The sequence below is a fragment of the Nyctereutes procyonoides genome, unplaced genomic scaffold (assembly GCF_905146905.1).
Source record: "Nyctereutes procyonoides isolate TBG_1078 unplaced genomic scaffold, NYPRO_anot_genome, whole genome shotgun sequence".
Classification (NCBI taxonomy): Eukaryota; Metazoa; Chordata; class Mammalia; order Carnivora; family Canidae; genus Nyctereutes; species Nyctereutes procyonoides.
The window spans coordinates 26,333,911-26,349,572 of record NW_026575020.1 but is presented as its reverse complement, the minus strand read 5'-3'; the positions used below and the strand labels follow the sequence as shown (position 1 = coordinate 26,349,572).

Genomic DNA, 15,662 nt, shown 5'->3' with positions numbered 1-15,662 from the left:
CCGTCTATAAGAAACTCACTTAAAATGTAATGGCATAGGTATGTTAAAAGTAAAAGAATGGAAAAAGACATACTACGCAAACATAGAACAAAAGGAAAATGGAGGGGCTATAGTGTATAGTAGTATCAGCTAAAGTAGATTTCAGAACAAGGAACAGTGCCAGAGATAAAGAGGATATTACATAATGATAAAAGGATCAATTGACCAAGAAAACATTACAATTCAACTCCACCATCAACTAGATCTAAATGACATTTATAGCACATCCCACCCAACAACAGTAGCATACACATTCTTTTTCAAGTATAAATGTAATATTCATCAAGACAGACAATATCCTGGGTTATAAAACAGACTTAACGAATGTAAAAGAACTGAAATCATACAAGGTATATTCTTTGATATGATGGAATTACACAGAAATCAGTAATAGAAGGCTACATATAGGATATCCTTTTTAAAAATTTATTTGACAGAGAGAGAGAGAGAGCGAGCGAGAGCGTGCACAAGCATGGGGAGTGGCAGGCAAAGGGAGAAGGAGAAGCAGACTCCCCCCTGAGCAGGAAGCCCAATGTGGGACTCAATCCCAAGATCCCCGGGATCATGATAGGAGTTGAAGGCAGCCGCTCAACCAACTGAGCCACCCAGGTGCCCAAGAATCCTTTTCTTTTTTTTTTTTTAAGATTTATTTATTCATGAGAGACAGAACATTCATTACAGGCATGCCTCAAAGCAATAAAGCACTTTACTAATAGCATAAATGATCTGTTATTTATCTAACTTATTAACAATTATAAATAAGCAAGCCTCTATTACCCATTAGTCTCTCTCAGGGGGCTGTCTAAACCAATGACCTTCAAACCTGTTTATTCATATTAAAATAATTTTGAAAAATTATGCAATGCTTACATATTTTTATTTAATTTGTATTTTTGAAGGTTTTATTTATTCATGAGAGACACACAGAGAGAGGCAGAGACATAGGCAGAGGGAGAAGCAGGCTCCTTGCAGGGAGCCCAACGTGGGACTCGATCCCCGGTCTCCAGGATCACGCCCTGGGCTGAAGGTGGCGCTACACCACAGGGCCACTGGGACTGCGCAAATTTTTATACTTTTTTTTTTAATTTTTATACTTTTAAATAAAACTTTTACGCTATTATTTTAGATGTCCCCAAATAAATAAAAATTGAGATCTAATTCCTAAAACCATCTATTTAAAACTTGTATGAACATATACTCTTCTTTAACAATAAGAATTTTATATCTTCCCTTTTTCTACTTGAACTTCTATTTCTGTTCTGCTTCATCCACAGATTTTTTTTTAATATTTATTTATTTGAGAGAGCATGAGCAGAGGGGAGGAGCAGAAAGAAGGGAGAAGCAGGCTCCCCTCTGAGCAGGGAGCCGGATGCAGGGTTTAAACCTAGGATGCTGGGATCACGACCTGAGCTAAAGGCAGACGCTTAGCTGGCTGAGCCACCAGGCACCCCCACAGATCGTTATTTGAATGTGACATATTTGTACGGTTCCAAGTCTTTCACTGATCATCCTATAACACTTTAAACTAAAATTTGAGTATATGTATATACTCAAATGAGTATATGTATATACTCAAATTTTCCTTAATTTTCAATTACCTTAATGCCCTAAGTACTAATTTTTGTCTTCCAGATTGAATTATTATAACAAATGGCATAAAATTTAATAAAATTATAAAATTATAATAACAACTGGCATAAAATTTATCAGAAAGGCACAATTATAAATTTTAATAAACAATAAACAGGTAATAATTCTTGAAAATATTTTTTTAAAGATGTATTTATTTATTTAGAGGGGAGGGGCAGAGGGAGAAAGAATACCAGACTCCCCGCTGAGCATGGAACCAAAGTGGGGCTTGATCTCAGGACTCAGATCATGACCTCAGCCAGAATCAAGAGCCCCTCACTCAACTGACTGAGCCACCCAGGCACTCCAAAAATATCTTTTAATGAGAAGTTTGGCGTGATGCTTTTAGGATACCATTAAAGTAATCACCAAATTGTCCCTTTTGTTTTGCCCCGAGAGTTTGTAAAACTGAGTCAATATACCAGAGTGAGCTTCAGGTGTGTAGAAAACTATGCCTATCTTCAGTCAAGTGGTCAAAGAGGACATGTGATTGAATCTTCGCAGTAAGCACCTCTCTCAGGCAAACCAATTTTAGGAAAGAGTAGGTATGGAAGATCTGGAAATTTATTTTCTTAAAGTTATTGAAACTAACAGGTCTCTTCCTTCTCCCCACACATACCTCAGTTTGAAAACCAGTGATTTAGATTATTTCCTCTACTCACAAGGAGAATTAACAAAGAACGAAAAAAGGTATGAATTTTGTTTTGAAGCCTACCCATCTGGGTGTCTCGCTCGCTCAGTCAGAAGAGGGTGCAACTCTTAATCTCTGGGTCATGAGTTGGGTGTAGAGATTACTTATATTAAAAAAAAACTTAAAAAAAAAAACAAACAAAACCTACCTAGCAATCTGCAGTTTTCTATGTTCAGAAAAAACTGATGTAACATACTATGAAACCTATAATGCTTTAATTCCTTTTCTAGTATCAAAAAACAAGACCGAAAGTGTAACCATTAGAAATCTGTCCAGTAGTACAACAAATTGTGATCAACAGTAATTGTAATGGGTGGCTAAATCTTCTGATCAAAGAATCTATTCATATCCATTAAACTCTTTCATTTGTCTAATAACACATTTTCATATGCTTTATTACACTCAATTCATCTTTATCATGGAACCAGTCCTTATTACTGTTTTCACTACAGAGAGATCTAGCTTTGTTGGGGGAGAAGTACTTTAATAAATTTAACCCTTCATTCAAAAATAGAGAACTAAGGAATGACTCACTCTTATGTCTCAAGCAGAAAGTCAATAGAAAAAAATATAATCAATTCTTCAATGTTAAGACTTGAACATAGCAAGTTTGTTTTAACTTGCCTTTGTAGACCAAATTATAAAGTATGAAACTGTATTATAAAAGAATCCTATAAATCGTTTACAGAAAAAACTGCAAATGTATTAAGAAATTTCATTAGGAAAAAAAAAAAAGAAATTTCATTAGGAAAAACATTTCGGAGTGCTTGAATATAGATGGGCAATTTCCATCCTATATTCAAATTTTGAGCTTACTGTTATTTCTTTAATAAAACTACTTCAAAGGATAATGAAAAGTTCTCACAATTTTGACAATTGTGAATAATTTTCTTTACTGATAATGAATGAGATATAAAGTGATAATTTTACACTCCCTGAGATATTTTTAAAAGCTAATGAGGATGGTGTTCATAAAAAATTTTAAGTGGGACATCTGGATCAAATGAATGGGGAAAAAAAAAAGAGGTTGCCCTTGAAAAAAGAATCCCCATATTCCTGGTCTCTAAATTCAAGTTCATTTTGAGCAAATCTTAACTTGGTCTTTGTATTCTCAGCAACTTTATCTTAAAAATCTATTTCCCTCACCACTCCCACTGAATATATATTTGTTCATGATGTGGTTGTACAAAGTTAAACTAAATTAAACAGAATTGAAAACAGATGCAGAACTGTGTAAGTTTGGTCAACATGATCTCTCACACAGGTCTTTGAACTGCATTTTCCTTTTTTTAAAGTAGAATCCCAATTCTCTACCACCTGAGTTAAATAGAAAAAAGAAAGAAAAAAAAGCACATCTAATTTCTAGACATCAGATCTGAAGATTTAGGGACCAAATCCTAAAGTAGTAATTAAGGTTTGGTTCTCAACCGTCACATAAGTCTATTATCACATTACAAAATACACAACTGTGCCGCTCCTAAAGGTCAGATTTTAAAATATCAGGCTATACTTCAGTTTCCTAAAGCAAATTCATGACTCAAGTAGAAGCAAGTACTCTGAGAACTGTTTTACCTTTTTGCTTTACTTTCAAATTAGGCAGCACTCAGATTAAAATAAAGAAAAAAGAAAGAGGTCCAATCACCTCCCTAATGAACAAATCAGAGAAGACCAAAAGCACTTTACTAATGCTCATTTGATTATCAGTAGTATTCTTAAAACATGAACAATGGACTGAGAATTAATATCTGAACTTCCAGCATTCCTTAAAAAAAAAAAAATCCCAGGGCAAAATGCCAAAAGTACATTCACTTTAGAATTAAAAAACAAAACAAAAACAAAAAACCAGCCATCTGTTTATTTGTATTTGTATTCTCTCTCTCTCTCTCTATATATATATAGTTTGTGTGTGTATATATATTACATAAATAGAATATATTACATATATAATATATAATAATATATATAACACACATATATATAATATATTCTAGTTGAATTTCTGGCTCTAGCTCTAGCCAATTAAATTATGCCAGGAAACAATATCAATTCAATTTTCAAAATCATATACGCTGCCATACACTTTCACATCTCAAAACTCCTAAATCTCTTTATCATCTTGACTTCTCTTCCAATCTCCAGGGCCTATTTTCCAACTGCTCATTGGATACTTGTAACTAAAACATCAAGTACCATCCTGATCTTCACTCTTCTCTCACCCGAAGAGAATAGGAACACATGAGCACTCCTCCAATGAGTTTTCCTATTTCCATTATCATTCTCACTTTTCCAAGCTCAAAACCTCCAATTATATCTTTGGGTCCTTCTTTTTGACACTCTGTTCTACCATCTAACAATGGATAGTCAATCCCACAGTTTTTTCTGCACAATTTCTTATATTTCACACACCCTCTTCATCCCCACAGCATCCCTCTAGATAAAGCCCTTATTTCCAAATACCTTGCTCCAAATAGCTGTAAACATCTCCCTAGTGCCTCCTACTCTAGCACTCTTTCCCCACCAATACATTTTGTGTAAAGATAACTTTAAACGAATAGTACCACATTGTCCTAGCAGGAGACGCAAAAAGCTGCTAACAACAGAAATGGGTAAGCATTGTATTGATGGTATCAACAAAAAGCTCCAGGAAGGCAAAAGAGTGACAGCTACTACACTAGAGGTTCCACTAGAATGGAACTGGGGAAAAGCATTCCAGAAAATAGCCAAGGTACATGTTTTGAGGAAAGGACAAGCAGTTCAATGACAGGGAAGAAGAGAGAAGACAGGAAATGTAGGCGTGAGTCTGGGACCTTTAGTGTCCTGCTGGTAAGTTAGGACCTGATCCCATTAAAATGTGAAACAAGCTAAGATATAAGAATGCTTTAGGTTTTTGTAGGTTTGCTACTTTGCTTATAACATATAATTTTAAAAACAAAGTAATATAAGCACTAAGAGAACCAGACACATCTTCTGTAAGTGTAACAAGTGGTAAATTACCTTTCCTCTATACTTCAGATTAGTAAAGATTGCAGGAAAATTAGATATGACAGTATTCTCTTCATGTTTATTAAGGCAGGTTGGTTTATTTATGTTATTTAAATCTACTGTGTCTTTATTGATATTTTTGTCTTTGTGATCTAACAAATACTGAGACATATTCAAAATCTCCTACTGGGGCGCCTGAGTGGCTCAGTCGGTTAAGCATCTGCCTTCGGCTCGGGTTATGACTCTAGAGTCCTGGGATTGAGTCCCACTGCTTCTCCCTCTCCCTCTGTCTGCCACTGCCCCTGCTTGTGCACTCTGTGTCAAATAAATAAATAAATAAATAAATAAATAAATAAATAAATAAATAAATTGATTAAAATCTATTGTATTAATGGATTTGTCTATTCTTACTATCAGATATTGTATTTTTTTCAATTCTACACTATTTGATTCATTTTTGGTCTGTTTTAAATAGATTCCAATTGTCTGGCATCTTATGATTAATCCATAATGTCCTGGGCTTTGTTTTGTTTTTGCTTTTTGTTTATTTGAGTATAGCTGACATACAACGTTAACCTAGTTTCAGGTGTACAACATAGTAAAAATTCAACAAGTTTATACATTGTGCTATGTTCACTGCAAGTGTAGTCATCACCTATCTCAATACATCACTATTATATCAACTGTAATCCTTATGCTGTGCATTTTATTCCTGACTCATTAATTCCATAACTTGAAGCCTGTACAGCCTACTCCCCTTCACTCTACTTTGCCCAAGCCTCCACCCCACCCCTATGGCAAACATCAGTTTGTTCTCTATAGGTTTGATTTGGTTGTTTTTTTATTCATTTGTTTGTTTGTTTTGAATCTACTTATGAATAAAACCATATGGTATTTGTCTTTTTCAGTCTGACTTATTTCACTGAGTATAATACCCTCTAGGTCCATCCATGTTGCTTCAAATGGCACAACTGAATTATTTTTATGGCTGTATAATATTCCACTGTGTTTATATATATGTATATATATGCATATACATGTGTGTACATATATACATCACTTCCTTATAGACTAGTCTATTTTTTAAAAAGATTTTATTAATTTATTTGAGAGAGAGAGCAAAGCAAGGAGGAAGGGCAGAGGCAAAGGAGAAGCAGGGAGCCCAACCAGGGCTCGATCCCAGGACCCTGGGATCATGACTTGAGCTGAAGGCAGATGACTAACTGACTGAGCCACCAGGTGCCCTGTCCATTCGTCTACTGATGGCTCTTAGGTTGTTTCTATCTTTTGGCTATGATAATACTGCAATAAACATAGGGATGAATATATCTTTCCAAATTAGTGTTTTTATTTTTTCTTTGGGTAAATATCTAATAATGGAATTATTGGATCATATGGTATTTCTATTTTTTGAGGACTCTCCATACTGTTTTCCACAATGGCTATGCCAATTTACATTCCCATCAATAGTGTACCAGGCTTCCTTTTTCTGTACATCCTCGTCATAATGTCCTGCTTAATGACACAGAAAATGCTACTTCAGAATAAGCTTTTCAGTTGCTCTTTGGACCAAATATAACCTTTCGTGCTGTTCAAAACAATTTGGTAATTATTCTCCCCCATGTTTTTCCCTTTCCGTCAGCAATCTATTTCAAGCCAAATATACCTCAAAATTTAGAGCACATTAGTGCTGCTCAGTCTGACCTCCACTTTATGCAGAGAATAGCTGCCCAAGTGATCAAAAAGCTTATACTCACAAAAAACTGAGTTAGTTACATTATATGCTATCTGGTCACATTTCATAACTCTCTGCCCAATAAAAGGTGAAGGGGGAAAAGGTTGAAATAAAGTATAAAAGGAGAGGGAATAAAGTTTGATAAATCCACAGAACATTTTCTTCTTCCAAAGGGGAAAAGGGGAAAAAAAATTCATAATTACCAGTTTGAAAAGTTAGCAGTGGTTTAAAAAGACATAAGTATAAAGCCTATGGCAGTTGACCTAATCATAGTCAGCTACTAAGCTAAGTGTTTTACATCCATTCTCACTTGGGCCTCGTAATCCTATAAGGTAGATAGTATTTGTCATCCTTTTATATATGTGGGAAATGAGTCTCAGAGAAATTCCTTAACTTGCCCAAGATATCTCTTTCACTTTCTCTCCCTCTCTCTCATACACACACACACACACACACACACAGAGGTAGTGGCAGAGCTGGGATTCCAACTCAAGCCAGTCAGATTTCAAAGCTCTGTCCTTAGCCCCTATACTACACTGCCTATACTACACTGCCTTCCAGAGTTCTTTTACCTGCAAGGAAATGAAATATAACAGCATTTGCCCAAGTAAACTTCTAAAAATCATATCTAATTGTGACTTTTGATCATATAATTTCAATTATAGGTGGTCTAGGATTACTTGCCATTTTGTAAAATTTTGTAAGTTGAAAGAAAGCAATTTTTTAAAGTTGACCTAAAACTACAGTTCAGTTTCATTAAATTTGGTTTAGAATAAACCATCAGATGATTTTTAGGTCTTCTTAACTGTGAAGAAAGAAAAAAAGAATGATAGACAAAAGTCATACAAATCAGCACATTGTGGTGAAAAAAAAAGTCTGCTCCATGAAGAAGTTCAGCTTAGGTTCTCACAATAAGGAGGCTTTAGTAGCAGAGTATGACTATTCATTCAGAGGCCTTATTAGGATAGTTACTCCCTAGAGGGATCCTGCAGGTTTGAGACACATGTTGAGAGAAATAAGGCCCACCCTCATAGGCAGGCTGGATATGCTGAGTCAATCCTGGCAACCAGCGTGAACATGGTGAGGCCAGATCACCCCATATCCCATGCTTCTAATATCCTTCCTGATCCTTGACAGCAGGAATTGTTCCTATTTTGCTCCTACTGCTTTGCTCCCATCACCTAATACAGTATATGGGATGTGGCAGAGGCTCAGTAAATATCTGCTAAAGGAATAAATGATACTGTACAAGTTATTTCCTCTCTTGGGTCTTGATTTCTTATAAAGCAAAAGAGTTGGAGTAGATCAATATATTCACTTTTAGCTCTAAAAGTATATACTTCTTTGAGCTAGAATTTCTTTCTTTTTTTTTTTTTTTTAAAGATTTTATTTATTTATTCATGAGAGATACAGAATGAGAGAGAGGCAGAGACACAGGCAGCGGGAGAAGCAGACTCCATACAGGGAGCTGGATGTGGGACTCCATTCTGGGACTCAATCCTGGGACTCGATCCTGGGACTCAATCCTGGGACTCCAGGACCACGCCCTGGGTCAAAGGCAGGCGCTAAACCGCTGAGCCACCCAGAGATCCCCTGAGCTAGAATTTCTAAATACATCACATAAGGCATCAAATTACTCCAGGACATCCGGGTCTGAATATATGCCGAGTCACAGGTTTCACAATATCTTACTCACTGCAGTCCTGCATAAGATAAACAAAGTGAATTTGCCCTGTTGAAACTCTTAAAACTGCTCAATATTGCTGGGGCAGGAAGAGATAAAAGCTAGTTGTAGAAATAACAGTAAATGACCACCCAGCTAGGAAAGGAGAAAAGTTGACGTTCATTAAAACAATAATAATGGCAGCAGCAAAATTTAGCTTCTTCATATGTTTGAAGAATCAGAAAAATCTGATATCTGGTTTAACTGAATAACCTTACTGTGAAGGCAACACCCTCTTTTTTTAATAGTATAACATAAATTTACCTTCCTTAATTGTCAACCAGAAATTACTTTCTGGTTACAATTTTCTCCAAAAAAGAAAAGTAAATTATTATTAACACATTATTTTAAATAATATCTTTAATTATTATGAAGCAACTTGACTATATCACAAAACCATTAGTTCATAAAGTCAGATTTGATTAAGTATGTTTGCTGAAGATTGAAATGGGATTAAACATCAAAGTCTGTCCCTTATCTATAAAAAAATTAAATGATTTTCAAATCACTTCTAGTTGTTACGGGCAGAAATGGCTTCTAATTATTTTAAACCTCTTATGGATGTTTGCTATATACAAAAAATATTGGTAGAAATACAGGGGAATCAAAAACTCAAAATTATCAAGTCCTCAAATTTAGGATCCAGTTTGGGTAAACAATGCTTCACACATATAAAGTCAAAGAATAATTTAAAGGTTTAAATAGAGGCACATTAAAGAGAAAGTAATAAGACACTTTATAATGTAACTGCCAATAAAAAAAAAAAAAAGTAAGGACGAGGTAAGATATTTCACCACGGGCAGATTCCAAGAGGAGAAAAAGTTTATACAGAGGACATTTCCATGAATTACCTTTTTCCTTCTGTTTAGTCTTAATAGTCTAAGACTGCATTAAAAAAATAGGTTATTATTCAAAGGACATCAAAAGTTTAAAAAGCACAACAGCTGGTCTATGTAACACTTAAAAAGAAAAGGTAAAAAAAAAACTTAATTTAACAACTTTTTTAAAAACAATATTCCATGAAAAGTGAAAAATCCTTGTATATTACTGATAAGAATGTAAAATGGCATACAGCCACTGTGGTAAACAATTTGGTGGTTCCTTAAAACTAAACAGAAAATTACCATATGACCCAACAATGCCACTCCTGAGTACATATCCAAAAGATCTGTAAGCAAGAAGTTTTTTTTTTTTTTTTTTTTTAAGATTTATTTATTTTAGGGAGAGGGAGAGAGAGCATGAGCAGGAGGAGAAGAGGGAAAGGAAGAGAGAGTCCCAGGCCAACTACACTGAGCACAGAGCCTGACAGGGAGCTCAATCTCACCACCTGAGCCAAACCAAGAGTTGCAGGCTAACCGACATGCTACCCAGATGCTCCCCAAACCAGGACTTAAACAGATATTTATATACCAATGTCCATAGCAGCATTATTCACAACAACCAAAAGGTGAAAACAATCCAGTGCCCATCAGTAGGGGAATAGATAAACAAAATGGAGTATATACATACAATGGAATATTTCTCCATCATAAAAAATAATTAAGTGCTGAATGTATGAACCTTGAAAACACCATGCTAAGAGAAATAAGCCAGATGCAGGTCAAACACATGATTCCAGTTACATGAAATATCTAGAATAGGGAAATCCAGAGATAGAGAGTAGAGTAGAAGGGAATGGAGAATCATCGCTTAATGGTTACCAAGTTTGTTTGGAGTGTTGAAAAATTTTTGTAAGTAGACAGTAGGGATATGGGTATACAACACTGTGAATGTAATTAATGTCATTTAATTCTATACTTAAAAATAGTTAAAATAAGTTTTATGTTATATGTGTGTGTGTGTGTGTGTGTGTTCAACCACAATTTAAAAAAATTACATGAACCCGACAGATTAAAATATAAAAGGAAAATGTGCCCTTATATAAAAGGGAAAGAACTGGTAGGCATCACATTAACTAAGATGTCCTCCATGGCCACATGGCACATGTACTTTATGTGTGTCCTGATGTAGTGTGACGTAATCTATGTAAGTCTTGCTGGAAAATTTGACTAGGATTTAGAATATGGGATGTTCTGTAGGACAAGTGACCTGAACTCTTCAAAGGATTCACCATAATTAAGAAAAGAGAGTACTGATATGATGGTTCTATATTGGGGAAACTACAAAAGCACAAGAACCAAATAAAATGCTCGAACCTTGATTGGATCTGATCTGGAAGAAAAGGAGCTATAAGGGAGATCTGAGGAATAATAAAGAAATTTGAGTTATGGACTGAATACAGGATGGTAGTACTGAATTACAGTTGATCTCTCAGTTACATAATGGTATATAGTTGTACATAAAAATGTTCTTATACTTGGAAAATACATGCTGAGGTACTTACAGGTGAAATATTAAGGAAACTGCAACCTACTTTTGGATGGTTTGGCAAAAGAGAATGTGTGAGGGGAAGGGACAGGAGAGGTGGAGCATTCAGGGTAAGATAATAGTGGTGAATTTATTTATTTATTTTTATTTTGTTAATTGTTATTTATTTATTCAAGAGAGACAGAGGCAGAGACACAGGCAGAGGGAGAAGCAGGCTCCATGCAGGGAGCCTGATGCGGGACTCGATCCCGGGACCCCAGGATCCTGCCCTAGGCTGAAGGTGGCGCCAAACCGCTGAGCCACCCAGGCTGCCCAATATTGGTGAATTTAAATAAAGGATAATATAGGCCTTCATATAGTCTTTCAATTGTACTGTGGGTCTGAAATTTTCAAGATTAAAAAAAAAATGCTTTTTAAAAATTAGAATTCCTCAAAATTTCCTCTTTTCCACTTAGAGTATACATAAGAAAGCTAAATGAGGGGCACTGGGCTGATTCAGTCAGTAGAGCATGTGATCTTGATTTCAGGGGATCGGGTGTTCAAGCCCCATGTTGGGCATAGAGCTTACTTAATGAAAGAAAGAAAACAGAAAAGAAAAGAAAAGAAAAGAAAAGAAAAGAAAAGAAAAGAAAAGAAGGAGGGATGGAGGGGGATAGGAAGGAAGGAAAGAAGAAAGGAAGCAAGCAAGGAAGGAAGGCAGGCCAAATGAACAAGGGGGAAAACATAGCAAATTCATAACTTTCCATACCTTCCACATCATACCAATGTGCGCCGTTTGTGATCCCATCTTTGAAAGTCTCATCTTCATCTCCTGGACAATGAGGGGCACCAGTTTTCATTATGGGATGGTTTGATGCATAGGCTTTTGCCAAGTATTTAAAGACTTCATCATCTGAGGTTTTGCTATAGATTCCAGTGGCCTTATGTTCTGGAGAGTCATCAAAAGGATAGCTTGCTACCACTGAGCCACCATGCAGATTTCCAGAAAGCACGAACCTTTGAAAACAACCAAAGCATGTATCAGTAAAAAAAAGGCACAGAAAATGTCATGTATTTAAAAATCCTCTTTCATAAATGAATTCAGGTATCTCTTAGAGACCTAGAAAACAACTCTATCAGCTATTGGAAGCACAACAACAACAAAAGAAAAGGAAAGAAAGTCTCATCAGTTCAACAAATCTCAGGCAAACAGTTTTTGCAATTTAAGTTAACCTTAAGCAACTTTAATATTTTAAAAAGATTTTATTTATTTATTCATAAAAGATACACAGAGAAAGAGGCAGAGACAGGCAGAGAGAGAAGCAGTCTCCATGCAGGGAGCCCAATGTGGGAGTCAATCCGGGGACTCCAGGATCACGCCCTGGGCCAAAGGCAGGCGCTAAATTGCTGAGCTACCCAGGGATCCCCCCCCAACCTTAAGCAACTTTAAAGAATTTCCCCATCATTGAAAAAATAGCTGAAAAACAGTACAAGTTAATGTTTTAGGAGACATCTTATTCAGGGAATTCAAATGCATGTATCAGGTTGAGTCATATGAACCTGCCAGGGTTCAGTCACTTTTTGATCTACAAAAGTGACAGTTTCATATAGCTCAATCTGATACTTGTATTTCATAACATGTTAACATTGTAGAAAACATGGTTTGTTTAAATATTTGTTGAACATGTGAGTTAGGTTAATGACTTTCATGATTTTTTATATTTACTATCCCAAAATGTTTAAGGCACAGACTCTAATTTAAAACAGGATGTGTTCTGCCCCACAAATACAGTTTCACAATATAGTAAATTCACATTGTCAAGAGAGAAGCTACAGTTGAGAAGACTGGGGGTGGGGAGAACCTGATACAGTGAGCTGCTTTCAGAGAAAAACAATATAGCACAGAGAAGATTAGTCCTTCAGTGTATCACCATAGAAGCAGCTCTCTTTCTAAGCCCAAGACTTCTGATTGGCCCATTAAAAAATAAACTGACATGGAGACAAGGCTGCTCCCATAAAAGAAACATTTTTTTTAATGTTTCTACTTCTAAGTGAACCAATTTATAATTTGGTGAAATTTATAGATACAGAAATACTGAAGAACTCCTTTTATGGTGAAAGCTAAAGGCAAAAAACATGCTGAAGCCCTATTTATACATCCTTCCCTCATGGAACAGTTCAAACTAATGCTGTGACTACAGATTGAACACTTTGCTCTTTGCACTCTAAATTGGATTTTCTTGCTTCTACCTTTCTGTGGCTGAAATGAACTGACCTACAGAAATTCTAAAGGGAGTTATATAGAACATTTCTTTCTATATGCTTCAAAGAACCTTAGGCCTACAGTATGTCTAATTTGAAAGGTTATTTTAAGTATGATCAATGTTATCCCAGAAAATATCAAAAAGTGAAAATATAACACAGAATATTCATCAGAAGACAGAATTTAATCAATAAAAACAATGATTATATACTAGAATAGACTATGAAAAGAGACTAGTTAAAAACTAATATATATATATATATATATATATATATATATAAAACTGTAATTAGCAATCTTCCAGACACCAGAGGATGCCATTTGGCGGAACAGCAATAGCAATCGCTTTGGAGCCACGCAAATATGGGCAAGAACATTCAGTCTCCCAGAGCTGTCACTCACCAGTAATAAAATATGATCAGAAAGAAGTTACTGCCTTTAAATTCATTGAACCCCAGTTTCTTACTCATCTGTAAAATGAGGATTTTTTTTGTTTTTTGTTTTTTTGTTTTTTTTTGTAAAATGAGGATTAACGCTACCTGCTTCCCAGGGTTGTTATAAGAATTAATACACGTAAACACCTTCTAGCATAACAACTGCTTTATAGCCTCTGCTCAACTAATGTTCACTCCTTTGGAGATATCTAGCATCCTACTTAGGGAATCACTGCCTTCAGACTTTCATTCTATTCCCCACTACCAGTGCTAGCATTTGGGTGACAGAATGATACAGAAACAAAACCTAAGTGTATGTTCTAACATTCTAACTCCATTCTACCTATCTAAAAAATGGCATTTTAATACTGCTAAGGTATTGTCAATTTACTTCTGATTTGTATATCTAAAGTAATTTGAGTACTTTTCTCTCCCCTTCTGATTTTGGGAAAGTTTAAAGAAAGCTAGCCCAGTTCAGGTAATCCATTCAGCAACAAATGTTCTTAAGAGTCAACGTTCTGGGCACTAGGGAATATGTCAGGAAAAGAACATTAAAAATGCCCTCATGGTACTCATATTCTAGAAAAATAAAATGGATAACTGCATATTCTAAGTAAGTGAAGCATACTACTTTAATTGTATATTTTCAATTAAAACATTAAAGTCTGAGATTCTCTACTAAATGCTGTGGTTTTTTAAAAAAACAAATTTTTATTTATTCATGAGAGAGACTCAGGCAGAGGGAGAAGCAGACTCCCTACGGAGAGCCCAATGAGGGACATGATGAAGGGGGATAGAGGGGACCTCAATCCAAGGACTCCCGGATCACACTGTGAGCTAAATGCAGATGCTCAACCACTGAGTCACCCAGGCACCCCTACTAAATGCTGTTTTCACTTTGGCATTTTTTAAGAGATTTTATTTATTTGAGAGCGAGAAAGCACAAGCCAGGGGGAGAGGCAATGGGAGAGGGAGAAGCAGACTCCCCGCTGAGCAGGGAGCCGGATGGAGGGCTCTAACCCAGGATCCTGGGATTATGACCTGAGCCAAGGCAGACCCTTACCTGACTGAGCCACTCAGGTGTCCCTATATGGCAATTCTTGCAATGCTTCCCTGAAATATTAAAATGGCCTAACCAAATGCTTTTAGAACAACAAAATACATGCAATCTATATAGGTGATAAAATTCAATTGTTAGATTTTCCTCCCTTTACTTAGGTAGTCTTAAAAGTATGAATGCCACTCATAAGGATTTCAAGACAAAGGGATACCTATTACAGTAGCTAGAAGCTTATCACTTTTAGTCTTTATCAAACCAACTTTGCATGTCAATCCAATTCTATTTGAAAGATATTTTATGGTTTCCATTCAAATCAATTCTTTTAAGTGTTCCTCATACTTGACTTCAGTATCATATATTATTCCTTACATAAGATTTAAGGTACCTGCTAAATATAAATGTATGTAAGCAAGACTCTATAGATATTAAAAGTTAATCTCTAGGTTAACATTATTATGTCTTGGATAACCCTACAAATAACTTTTAAAAATTATGAGAACTGGAGTGGCATCTGGGTGGCTCAGTCAGTTAAGTGTTGGACTCTTGATTTCAGCTCAGGTCATGATCTCAGGGATAGGGGATTGAGCCCCACATTCAGCTCAGCACAGAGTCTGCTTGAGATTCTCTCTTCCCTCCCTCTGCCCCTCCCCTCCCATGCTCTCTCTCTCTAAATTTTAAAATAAATAAAAAGTAAATTAAAATTATGAGAACTTGAATCTGATAAACTAAATTCTAAAGATTCAAGAAACTATAGTTAAAA

The 15,662-nt window shown here is 35.7% G+C and overlaps 1 protein-coding gene across 1 annotated transcript in view; it reads right to left on the bottom strand.

Moving 5' to 3' along the window:
- Positions 1–15,662, bottom strand: part of CPD (carboxypeptidase D) — a 79,798-nt gene that overhangs the window by 60,432 nt on the left and 3,704 nt on the right. Inside the window, exon 2 of the mRNA XM_055325597.1 lies at positions 11,915–12,162. Within this exon, the coding sequence (XP_055181572.1) occupies positions 11,915–12,162 (248 nt within the window). The remainder of the gene's footprint in view (positions 1–11,914; positions 12,163–15,662) is intronic.